The sequence below is a fragment of the Clytia hemisphaerica genome, unplaced genomic scaffold (genome assembly GCF_902728285.1).
Source record: "Clytia hemisphaerica strain Z4C2 unplaced genomic scaffold, Clytia hemisphaerica genome assembly, whole genome shotgun sequence".
NCBI classification, from domain to species: domain Eukaryota; kingdom Metazoa; phylum Cnidaria; class Hydrozoa; order Leptothecata; family Clytiidae; genus Clytia; species Clytia hemisphaerica.
The window spans coordinates 156,588-170,006 of record NW_027103307.1 but is presented as its reverse complement, the minus strand read 5'-3'; the positions used below and the strand labels follow the sequence as shown (position 1 = coordinate 170,006).

Below are 13,419 nucleotides of genomic sequence, written 5' to 3'. Positions count from 1 at the left end.
CGTGTACTTAGGTTGAGGGCAACAAAGCTGTATGACCCTTACCTTAAGGGAAGAAATTTTCGCGGGAATTTAATTTCGCGGTTCATCAATTTTCGAAAAATTCGCGGGAATTTAATTTCGTGGTTGCAAGACATTTTTGACCAAAAACGTTATTAAATAAGTAAAAAACCTGTTTTAAGGCTCGAAATAGTACGAATTGGGGGGAATGTTAGTCTAGCAAGCTAGACGACTAATTTATACATAGTAGAAATAAAGCAAAAAGTAATGAATGGAACAATTTTAGTCGTCTAGAAACCTTTGTGCACTAACTCCAATCAAAAGAAAAGTGTCAATATTGCAATTATAATTTTTTCCTGCTCAAAATAATTCTTGAGAAAAAAAATATGTGTGGATTTGTGTATTGAAAGTTTTTCATTTGAGTTGATTTCGTTTTGAGAGTTTGTTGTTGCTTGATAAATTGTTTTCTCGCTACGCAAGTTTCTGCGTAGCTAGCCCCTGTATCTATAAGGCTGGAACACCGGATTCTTCCAGTCGTTTATACAAACTAAATCCCGCATATTATTATTACTAGGTCACAGTGTGGATGTAAACCACACTGAAACGACCGCCTTCCGTCACGCATCACGCTCGCGAAAGAGCGCGCGCACATTATTAACGCCTACATGTCATCTCCAGTACACTTTAGATTATTCATTGAAAACAGATTCCAATATAGTCATTTTTCATGTCTCGATTATTCAATTCCGAATAAATTACATTCAGGGAAAAAAAAGAGAAACACCTGGGTAATCTAGTTAAAAAAACCGAAAGTAAATGGTAGACAAAGTAATGAGCCAAGGCAAAACGATATTAGCGTACCACTATGAAAGAAACCGCCTCCGGCGGTCGATTAGTATTACACGCATTATAAACGACTCCAGTCTAGGGGAATGTGTGAAATAAATTAAATTTCGCGGGAATTTAATTTCGCGGATTGACGATTTTGTAAAATTTCGCGGTTTTAGGCAAAATCCACGAAAACCGCGAAATTTTGTTCCCGCAAAAATTTCTTCCCTTAAATTTCCAAGGGATTTTTAGCAAAATCAGGTCAATAGCACTTTATTATGACCTCATTTTGTTCATTTTTACCTGCAGTACCCACGCCCCCTGCTTATTCCACCCTTTGGACCGTCCACAAAGTACGTACGCACTAAGGGGTGAGAGGGGGTCTTCTCAAAAGCGTATGCTTGCGAACGGGGAAAGGGAAGGGGGTCAAAGGAAAATGCACGTTCGCAGAGAAAACTTTTTCATAGCCCTTTTTACTTTTTTTTGTCGATTTTTACGCTTCTTATACACATCAATGAAAAGAAAAAGTTTCTTAATAAACATTGAGTTTTATGTATGAAATAAAGGTCCGAACCAGACGATTTGAATTCGAAATTTTCTTAAACCAAGGGGGAGGGGGTGGATGAAAAGTACGTACTTACCAGGGGGTATAGCCATTTGCGTACGCTTGCGTACAAGGGGGGGGGGTATCCGATTCTCGAAATTTTAGTGCGTACGTACTATATGGACGGCCTCCTTCCCTACAAAGCACAAAAGAGTACCCTATGTGTATATAAACGAGAAGCCAAGAGCGCGTGAAGGCCCAGCGAATAAAATTATGAACTGAACAAAACTTGAGTAGCAGAGAGGGTTTGAACCTGGAGTCACTAGTATAAGCAATAGACGCCTTAGAACACTCGGCTATCTCTTATTTGCATCAATGAGAAATAATCCAAAATATTTAATGTTATATACAGAGATGTTCTGTTCCTAACTCGTGAACAGAACTAATCACATGGTAGAGAAATGTAAATCACGCGCGTGATTGGTTGTTGTAATAATCTAAACGCTTCTGATTGGCCGAAAAACAATAGCCAAAAACTTGTTGCGTCAGCAAATTTTCACATGCGCAGAACATTCGAGATTTCATTTGGAAACTTGCACACGTGAAGTCGACATCAAAATTTAAAATGTCTGTCAGAAAAAGGATTGGCTATGTATCCTTGAAAAACTTTTCAAGTGCCTCTGAGCACGTAGTTTTGGCTCAACAATCCAGACTGAAAAAAAGAAAGGACATTTATCAAGCTGAAGAAATCTTAGCAGAAAGAAGGTTTGTTTAGTTTGTATTTGAGAATTATTTTGTGTCTCAAACAAAAAGAAATTTGGCTCAAAACTATGGTTTAGTATTCTCAAAGACAATAGTTGCTCATTTTGAGCGCGGCACGGCGATTCCTTTGGTTTGCGGGCTTGCCCGTGGTGTTACCTTTCGAAGAATAAGAATTTCTCTATTATTCGGGTTATCTCCCTTATATCTTGGAGACGGGAAACAGTTGATATCAAAAAATGTTAATTATGTCATGATAAACAATATTTGATTGGATTGATAACAGTCGTTTCAGCATAATTTAGTTTAATTTTATGCTTGAATTTCAAGTTTTTTTATCAGGGAGCTCACGCGGGATGTGAAGAGATTTTGAAGGAGCTGTATAATCTTTGTAGAAAGCCGAGAATTAATGATGGTAGTTTTAATTCTTTAATTTGTACGGCGGGAAATGCGAGAGTACTTTTATTCTGATTTTAATGGCGACTTGGTATCTTGTTTGCTTTATAATTTAAATCTCAAATTTTTGTCTAGTGTTCAGTGCTAAATCGAATGAATGGAATCTAAAAAACAAGATACTGTATAATCTAAAAGTTTTTGAAAAATCAAGACTCAAGAATTGGTTGGCTGTCTTTGTTAAACTTTGGAGAACCAACAAGTAGTTTAAGCTGGAGAATAAACAAAACACGTCTTAATGTTGGTTACAAGGCAGAGAGGGTTGTGAAGGGTAAGGATGGTATTTACTGTGTTGCAGCATTGAACGTTCATCTCTTGGAGTACCAATGTTTTCAGCCACAGTTTGTAAAGGTGTGAAAACGTCAGAGGAAACAATTACTTTTGATGATGATGATGACAATGGCGGTTCTTCTTTTATTCCTAGGCTTTCTTCAACCAAATTACAAACTGTAACAAACGAAATCTTGAAAACGCTTGAAGTTCAAACCACGAAAATTTGGCAAGGTGTCAAGTTTTTTGGACTGGACAGAAAAGATGTTTTAAAACTTTTTGATTCGAATAAAAATGAATACCGACAACAACAAAATGATGACACTTCGAAAGTTTCTTCAAGCAAGGACATTGAAAGTATTTTCTATAAGTCAACTGACAAGATTACATGGCTGGGTTTGCAGAAACTGCGACGTATAATATTGGGAGAGTTTTCCTCGTTCTATGAACGTGATTTTGAAGGAACTGTGTATGCTCTTCGTGATGGCTACACTGCTTCAAGGGGAGTTAAATGTGCTGCTCGAAATGTACTGGTTACATGCAAAGTAACTGATGTCGATTCAACTCCTATCTTTCAATGTTGTACAGAAAAATTTGATGTTAAAGGCGATAACATTACCACAACTGTAAATGAAATATTTCGATCAATTGGTTTTAAACGTAAACATCATTGGTCGGGTTATGAGTTTTTTGGTTTTCACAGGAAGGACCTCTTAAAGTCTTTGCAAATTGTTGATTCAGAGTCTTGTAAAAAATTAAATGAGAAACTACTTGTCGATATTCAAAATGGTAGATCTAGAAATGCTGGACCGACAACAGAACTGAAGTCTAAACAAGCAATCAATAATAAAAACGGAAAGATAGATGCTGTAGTTGATTATGCCAGTTTTGGTGACATCAAAAGTATGGTTAAGCAGATAGAGCTAAATGTATTATCATTTTTTGAGTTGAAAGCATTTAATTGATACTGTCAACAGCCCTGTCATTTAATTTCGCTGCCTTATATTTCCTGTGTACTTTACCGAATATCCTGGAATCTTGAAAATAAATACCTTAAAAAAAACGTTAGGCAGCGAAGTTAAAAGTTGACGGTAGTGTTGAGTGTTAAGTTAGGTCTACATCTTAGGGGCCATTCAAAAAGTACGTTCGTCCAAATTTCCCTATTTTCAGACCCCCCTCTCCCCCCTTGTTCGTCAGCGTTCGTTTTGAAGTACCCCCCCCCCCTTTGTACGTTCGTTTTTATCTCAAAGTTTTTACCCCCCCCCCCGATTTAGACAAGGCAAGTTCAAAGAATATGATTTTAGCGTTATTCTTTAATCTTATCGCACCTTAAATTTTTGCTCTCTAATTATCTAATAATTGCTAAACAATTATAACATACACAATTGTTTAGGGGATTAACGATTATCTTCGGTTATCGATTCAAAGAAAAAATGTAATTAGGAGATTGATAGAAAAAGATTTTTCATAGACTAAGTTAAAAGTCACGCTTGTGACAAGCACCCCCCCCCCCGCAAAAGCGAACGTACACAGATCGACTTGACCCCCCTCCGCCCGTTCGTTTTCGTTCGCTTTTTTGCTGACCTCCTCCCCCCCCCCTTGGCGACGAACGTACTTTTTGAATGGCCCCTTATCTTCTTTTTATGTATTGTTACTGCCAAACACATTACTTTCACTTCCTTGAGCCAAGATCACAAATAACTTGTGTTCGCATCGTCCAACCGACTCACAATTGTTTTTAGTCAGAATTTTGGGAAATCTGTTGGAGTTTAGGTGATATTTTTCAAAGAACATTTGCACATTTTGCGCTAGCTAGTTTTTTAGTCATTGAACGTTTAATCTTTTTTCAAAGATTTTTTGTGTTTAGAGCGCTATATAACTGATTTTGCCTCTTAACGTTCCCACAAACAGCAGATTGCACGCTAGATGATTCTTGCTGCCTGAACAGACCTATGGCCATAGTGTATTTTTTTCCGACACTTGTATTACCCACTGACTGACCCATATTTAAGAGCCAAAAATGACCCGAACACAAGTTATTTGTGATCTCAGCTTTGGGCACCATTTTCACTCTGCTACAAAAGTGGTCTTAAATTTGTTTACAATTTTTGCTTACTTCATTTTGATTGCACCTTGCATCTTAGAATGTTTCGTTAAATAAATATGCTGCCCAGTGAAAGTGAAAATAATATACAGTGCTTTTCGATTCCTTGAAAATTAGTAAGCTACTAAGTTGACGGGCGGTGATAAACAGTTGTAGGAATGATCCTTTACAAAAGCCTGATACAAAGTTCTTAATTTCAATTACCTCATCTTTTTCTCGATCTTTTATTCTTTTTCTTTCCAAACCGGTTTCTGTACCTGGCACACAGTCCAAAAATTTCTCCGAAGAAAATTAACCAGAAATAAGTTGCAAAATAAAACACGTATGTGTGTAATACAAGTGTAATAGAAAATTTCCAAGTTTCTTTCGTAAATATTGTCTTCGTTTAGTCCAGGCAATATGGGGCATGAGGTACCACCTTGACGGTGAAAAAGGTTTGAAACTGTTTTTGGGCTCCAACATACTTTGAGAATATTTTGAGAATCACGATGGTTTTCAGGCTAACCAGGGGGCTATAAGGCTCCATGGGGGCTTGTAGGGGGTCTTTCGTCGTCGTGTGCAACTGTCTCAAGTCCCAACATTGAATTTATCACCTGTACCCGACTGTCTGTTGGAAACATTACGTAATGGATTTTTTCCAAATCTCTTTTTAAATCGAGCTCCGGCGTGAAAAACAGTAGGATGTTTTTCATACGACGATGAATACGTCATTTCTTCGAGAAACGTCCCGGGAAAATATAAGTATCCTTCTTGATCGGGAAACGTTGCTCGGTTTGGAAGCGTATTGTTGATCGGACCATACTGCCTTTTAACAGTCAAAACAAAGATGGCGGCAAAAATAAACAACTGGTTGCTACCGCTCTTTCGCTATTTTACTTTGGTTTTTATGTTTTAATGAGTTGAATTGGATCATGATTTTTGTGTGATTGTTACAAGAAATGGTTGATGATCAAGTTTTCTTATTATTTCTTCCTGAATTTGATGTTTCGTTTGGTTTGGCATGATAGATTGATGCAATCTCTTCTTGAAAAACAGGATATTTTATCTGGGCGATATTTTATCAACTTTCACAACAAACTAACAAGGCAGTTGACTGAATATTTGTGGATAAATCTGACCATGCTATATTTGAAAAACTAAATACTTGCGACATCAAAAAAGTTCGAACTCACTTTTTTATGATGGTCAGATGGTAGATGCGGCACCCAAGGAAATGGTTGTGGTTGGATATGAACTGGTTAGCTTTAATGTAAAAATTCAAACCCAGAGCAAAATTTACTGATTGATGATTGATGTTTTAAAAATGCAACGTGGAAAACTTTTGCGTTTTGGTTGTGAATTTGGACATTTTCTTGCACGTGCGTTTAAAACGTGGAAAACTTTTGGTTGTGAATTTGGACATTTTCTTGCACGTGCATTTAAAACGTGGAAATTTTTGCTGTGAATTTGGACATAAGTTATGAATGTGGACATTTTCTTCCACATGCGTTTAAAACGTGGAAAACCTTTGGTTGTGAGTTTGGACATTTTCTTGCATGTGCGATTTTTAAAACGTGGAAACTTTTGCTGTGAATTTGGACATTTTCTTCCACACGCATTTTAAACGTTACTACTTTGACCCCTAAATTGATTGAAATTGAGTAGTTTCAGGCTCAGCATTGTTCTTAAATTGTTCTCATTTTTTGGCGTTTTTGAGCCTCGTTGTTCTTATAAAATTGTTCTTTTATTAAAAAAGTGTATGTTTGAAATTATAAAATTGTTTCCCTGTTTTGAAAGTTTTTTACTTTTTGACATGCATTGCAAAAAATATAACTTTTGGATGCTATAATTTTTTACCTTTTTGCCAATATTTTATCTTTTATCTTTTCTCCAATATTTTATATATGAAAGTTTATGCAAAATATTTCATCTATTTTGAAAATATAAATTTTCCTTTGGTTTTCTTATTGTAAAATATTCTCAATTTTTGATGAACAAGATCAATTTTTGTAGATATACATTACCCCCTGATTTAAGAAAACGAGAAAAGAGAAAAATTATTTTAGGTTGAAATTTTAAGATATTTGAGTTAAAAAAAACTTCAAAAAAGCAGTTTGTTATGAAAATAGAATATCAACTTTCTTTTGGTTCACCAGATTTTGTACATGTTTAAAATGCATTGATAGAAATTTTCCTTGCTCTCGTGACGATCATGAAAATTACCAAAAAAGGTTTGCTCACCATGCAAAGATCGCGAAAATAGCCCAAATCATGCAAACGGCTGGTTACAACTTTTTAAAATTGTATCAAAAAATGGCTAACTTTCTCATTCCCGGGAAAACATACCTGCCCCGTCTCCGGCTAAAATCGGTGTTAAATCTACTTTTGTGGTGTTTTGGTCCTTTTCCGTTGTACACTAGCAATCGGAAAGTTTCGCTGGGAATAAGGAAGTTTAGCAATCTTACGGTATGTAGTGTACTGTAAAAAACCTTTCGCTTGCGAACACGAGATTTTCGTATCATGCGTAACCCCTTTTACAATTGAGTATGCACCCGGCACAGTGACAAGCTGTTACTAGCAACCCTGACCCTACCTAACTGTTAGTTAATCAATTCGAAACAACAAAACCCCCGGAAACACAAAATCGTAGAAAGGAAAAAAAAACATGTTCGACTGACGGTCAATTTTTATCATCTTCCGTTTGATAACGACTTGCATGGAATTCATCTTGAACCTTGCTATAAACTGTAAGTTGATAATTTTGGATTTTCAGTTTTGTGTCTGGTTTAATTGCTTTACAAAGCATTTGAAGATCTGTTTTAAGCAATTCATTTGCTTTCCAGTCATCAACCACACCAACCACATCCGCCATTTTGAAAAGTACCGCACATGTTTCACCATTTAATTTCTTATCTAGATCAATAATATTATGGAGATCATGAAATGACAATGACGATGCTGGGCTACGTGAATTATTTTACTTTTGTTTGTTCCGCTTACATATTTTTTATGTTTCCGTATACTTTTTTATTTTTTTTGCAGCGAGAAATATCCTTTTTTTTTCTTAAAGTAGACATTTCCATAAATTTTTTTTCTTTCTAATATTATTCATATTGTTCAAACTTTTGTTTAAAAACTTTTATTTCCTTGGAGAAAATGAAAACAAAAGGTATTGACAACGATGGGCCACCATACTCGACATTTTATCATTAGTTTTTTCTGATTTTTTGCTCCAAAGTGAGCACCAAAAACATCTTGGTCTTATCCTGGATTCAAACCTTTCTTTTAATCGTCATCTCGATGAGAAGATCAAAAAGGCAAATAAAGTTATTGGCCTCATTAACAGACTTCGCACACATGTACCTAGGAAATCATTACTAACTATTTATAATTCTTTCTTAGACCTCGTCTTGACTACGGTGATATCGTATGTGACCGTCCAGGTAATGCCTCTTTTGTGCAGAAACTGGAAACTATTCAATACAATGCCTGTTTAGCCATCACAGGCTGTTTTCGTGGAATGTCTCAGGATAAAATATACTCTGAACTTGGTCTTGAAAGCCTTGCTGACAGGCGTTTTGTGATGTTCTTCTGTAAAATTATTAAACACTTAACTCCATGTTATCTGCGTAACTACCTGCCAGCAAGGCTTACAGCGACCATAGCTCTGAGAACAAGAAATCCTATTTATCCTCTTAATATACGGACTGAACGTTTCCGATGCACTTTCCTACTGCATATCTCAGTGGAATATCCTGGACGATGATATGAGAAATCTACCTTCCATTAATCCATAACCAACTGATAATTTGGACCAATAAAGGATAAAAGTAAGTCCGAGAAAAGTCATCAAGCCAAGATATTCAGAGCAAAAGATGAAAATTTTGATTTAAAAACAGCTATATTTCGTATAGTATCATATACATCATTCAGGCAAATGATTTCTGTAAAAGAAAGTTGAGCTTAAAAACGATTTCAAAATCTAAAACAATTTAATGACTAATTAAAATGCAGTAAAACTAAGAAAATAGATACAAATCTCTAGAGGCTTTAAGGCCACTATTCAAAATAGGAGAATGCCTTTTGATATAAATTGCTTCTTTTATTAAAAGAATATTCCATTTATCAGACCTATCAATAATACGAGTGTTATTTTCTATTGTGTTCAAAAAATATTCCTTTTCCTCTTTTTTGTTTAATGGTTTTTGTTCAAACAAGAGCATTTTGTTGATGTCGTTAAAGTTCGAACAGGACAAAAGATGACTACAAATAGCACTATCTTTTCGGTACGAGTGCTCGAGACAACGTTCGTGTAGGTTCCGGTCAGTTTTGCCGATGTATTCTGCGGAACAACCAGGACAACGGAAACGATACACAACATTGGATTTTGAAAGAAACGGCGTTTTATCTTTAGTATTTGTAAATAGATTTACTTTTGTTGTCGAATAGAAGGATTTGAAGACGAGTTTTTTATCTCTTTTCAAATTTCTGCGAATCTTCCTCTCCAAAGACTTAACTAAATTCTGACCAGTATTTCCCAAATAAGGAACTTTCAGCCAAACTGTAAAAACATTATCAAGCTCATCTTTTGTTTGGGTTTGGTTAGGTTGTTCATTCCTTTGGATATTTGTGAGTGATAAATCAATGATTATATTGCAAACAACACGAAGGAAGGCATTCCAAGAGGCAAGGCGACGAATATAGAGTAACTCTTGCTTGAATTTATTTTCAGAGCAAATTCGGTAAGCTCGAACGACCAGGCTTCTCATCCAGGCAGCTTTATGATTCCAGGTGGTATAGCTTTGGAAACTGGTGTATTGGTCCGTATTTGTGTCTTTGCGAAATACAGAAAGCCCGTCTGGTGAGATTTCAATGTCTAAAAAATGTGGAACTTCATTTTCAAATTTATCAACTGTAAATTGAATATTTTTATCAAATCCATTAAGCTGTGTATGAATTTGATCGATGTCATCTGGCTTTACGAGAACAAGGGTATCATCAACATATCTGCCGTAAAATTTTAAAGTACCATTATCAATTAATGGCTTAACAACGATTTCTTCAAGTTCGGTCATAATGATGTTGGCAAGTAAGGGTCCCATTGAACTTCCCATACTGACACCATCTATCTGCTCGTAAAGCTGGTCATTACACGAAAAAACGGTTTTGGTACATGTCTTTTTAATGAGTTTTTTGATGGTCGATTTCTTTAATGTGGTTTTGATTTGTGTTTTGTTGTAAATTCTATCAATAATAACATTTTATCCTTTATTGGTCTAAATTATCAGTTGGTTATGGATTTTGGAAGACTCTCCGAAATACTGATATCGATTTGTATAATGAAGTTGTTGCTGTTGAAAGACTTTCAAAACGACTCAAGAAATGCCAAACCAATTTATCGTTCTTAATTAAATGCAGAGATGGTGATGTTTATCCGAAATTTGTTCGTTGGAAAAACACTCGATACCTCGACCCAAAACAAAAGAAAAAGATTTTTCGAAAAAACTTGCTAAACGAAATAACTTTGAAACATAAAACGATACGTCAACTATCAACGGAAATACTAAATGCAGAAGAAAAGCTTTATGGTAAACTGACTTTCTTCAGAAAACTCACAATTCGCCACTCCCTGAAATGCAGTGTTAATTGTTCTGTTCGACCACTTGAAAAGAAACTAAACAACAAACTTGATCTACTCATCAAAGCCAGAGACAAAATCAATGGGATAACGAAAAATCCTAATGCTATCGTCACAAACCTCTCCTCGATTATCCTAACCAATGACGAGTACGATGTCTTACGTTTTGGTTTAAATCATGGACTAGCTATGAAACCTGATGAAGTTGAAACACTTGCCATCGCCGAAGACATATGGTCACAACTTTACAAATCGAAACTTCTAAAAAACGACATCCGCTCTATTCAACGTGCTAAAAATTCAATCCGAGCTTTTACCTTCAACCTTCTAGACATTGATGACAAGCAGATATTTAAAGACAGTAAACATATCAAAATTATAAAAAACTTAAACAAAAATCTTGCTATACTCAAACCTGACAAAGGGAACGGTATCGTTCTTTTAGACAAACCTGTTTACCGTGCTGCCCTCGATAAATTATTCAGTGACACAAAGAAATTCAAAAAAGTTAACTCAGATCCTACATTCACTCGTCTTCGAACCATACAACGATACCTCAACACTATTAAAAAGCGTGAAGAAATCAATCCTGACGAATACAAAGAAATGCGACCAAAAAATGCAAAACCTGCTCGTGCCCACGGTCTACCAAAAACTCACAAAACATTCGAAACAGTTCCAAAGTTTCGTCCTATCATTGACACAACAGGATCCACACACTACAAAGTTGGTAAATACCTAACAAAACTATTACAACCACTTACGATCAACGACTACACGCTAAAAGATTCTTTCGATACCGCAACAAAAATACGCGATATTCCAAAAGAACTGTTCGATGAAGGTTACGTTCTAGTCTCTTTCGATGTTACGTCACTTTTTACGAATGTCCCCCCTACAAAAGACAATAAATGTTATTATTGATAGAATTTACAACAAAACACAAATCACAACCACATTAAAGAAATCGACCATCAAAAAACTCATTAAAAACACATGTACCAAAACCGTTTTTTCGTGTAATGACCAGCTTTACGAGCAGATAGATGGTGTCAGTATGGGAAGTTCAATGGGACCCTTACTTGCCAACATCATTATGACCGAACTTGAAGAAATCGTTGTTAAGCCATTAATTGATAATGGTACTTTAAAATTTTACGGCAGATATGTTGATGGTACCCTTGTTCTCGTAAAGCCAGATGACATCGATCAAATTCATACACAGCTTAATGGATTTGATAAAAATATTCAATTTACAGTTGATAAATTTGAAAATGAAGTTCCACATTTTTTAGACATTGAAATCTCACCACGGCTTTCTGTATTTCGCAAAGACACAAATACGGGCCAATACACCAGTTTCCAAAGCTATACCACCTGGAATCATAAAGTTGCCTGGATGAGAAGCCTGGTCGTTCGAGCTTACCGAATTTGCTCTGAAAATAAATTCAAGCAAGAGTTACTCTATATTTCGTCGCCTTGCCTCTTGGAATGCCTTCCCTCGTGTTGTTTGCAATAGAATCATTGATTTATCACTCACAAATATCCAAAGGAATGAACAACCTAACCAAACCCAAACAAAAGATGAGCTTGATAATGTTTTTACAGTTTGGCTGAAAGTTCCTTATTTGGGAAATACTGGTCAGAATTTAGTTAAGTCTTTGGAGAGGAAGATTCGCAGAAATTTGAAAAGAGATAAAAAACTCGTCTTCAAATCCTTCTATTCGACAACAAAAGTAAATCTATTTACAAATACTAAAGATAAAACGCCGTTTCTTTCAAAATCCAATGTTGTGTATCGTTTCCGTTGTCCTGGTTGCTCCGCAGAATACATCGGCAAAACAGACCGGAACCTACACGAACGTTGTCTCGAGCACTCGTACCGAAAAGATAGTGTTATTTGTAGTCATCTTTTGTCCTGTTCGAACTTTAATGACATCAACAAAATGCCCTTGTTTGAACAAAAACCATTTAAACCTGATTTAAATAAAACGGTATCTTCTTATCCTCTAGAGCTTTTTTGAATAAGTATATGTATGCGTTCAATTATGTAAATTTTATGACCTATAATTGCTAGATGTGATTTTGAAATTTTGATTTATTAACACGTTTTTGCTTGTAAGCTAACATTTGCTTGTGATCATGATACAAGAAGTATCGAAACGTCAAGGATGAACAAAATTTTGTTTTTTGTCTTCACTTTTTTTTTTTGACAAAAACCATTAAACAAAAAAGAGGAAAAGGAATATTTTTTTGAACACAATAGAAAATAACACTCGTATTTTTGATAGGTCTGATAGATGGAATATTCTTTTAATAAAAGAAGCAATTTATATCAAAAGGCATTCTCCTATTTTGAATAGTGGCCTTAAAGCCTCCAGAGATTTGTATCTATTTTCTTAGTTTTACTGCATTTTAATTAGTCCTTTAATTGTTTTAGATTTTGAAATCGTTTTTAAGCTCAACTTTCTTTTACAGAAATCATTTGCCTGAATGATGTATATGATACTATACGAAATATAGCTGTTTTTAAATCAAAATTTTCATCTTTTGCTCTGAATATCTTGGCTTGATGAATTTTCTCGGACTTACTTTTATCCTTTACCTTCCATTAAAACCTTTAAGAAAGCTATTTATAAATTCTTGAGACCGAACCAGAGTCATGTTTTTGATGTCCCTGATAATAAAGGTGTTGTCCTTCTCAATAGGCTTCGTGTTGGATTCAGTCATCTCAATGAGCACAAGTTTAGGCACGGTTTTCGTGATTCTTTAGACCCTTTCTGTGGTTGTCGGACAAACTCTGTTGAAAATTCACAACACTTTAGCTTGCATTGCTCTATATATTCT

The 13,419-nt window shown here is 35.4% G+C and overlaps 1 protein-coding gene across 1 annotated transcript; it reads left to right on the top strand.

Moving 5' to 3' along the window:
* The first annotated feature begins 10,010 nt into the window (after positions 1-10,010).
* On the top strand, positions 10,011-11,496 carry LOC136812236 (uncharacterized). Its single transcript, XM_067068716.1, has 2 exons — positions 10,011-10,023; positions 10,223-11,496. Exons 1-2 carry the CDS (start codon positions 10,011-10,013, stop codon positions 11,494-11,496), a joined length of 1,287 nt encoding a protein of 428 aa, XP_066924817.1.
* Positions 11,497-13,419: the final 1,923 nt, after the last annotated feature.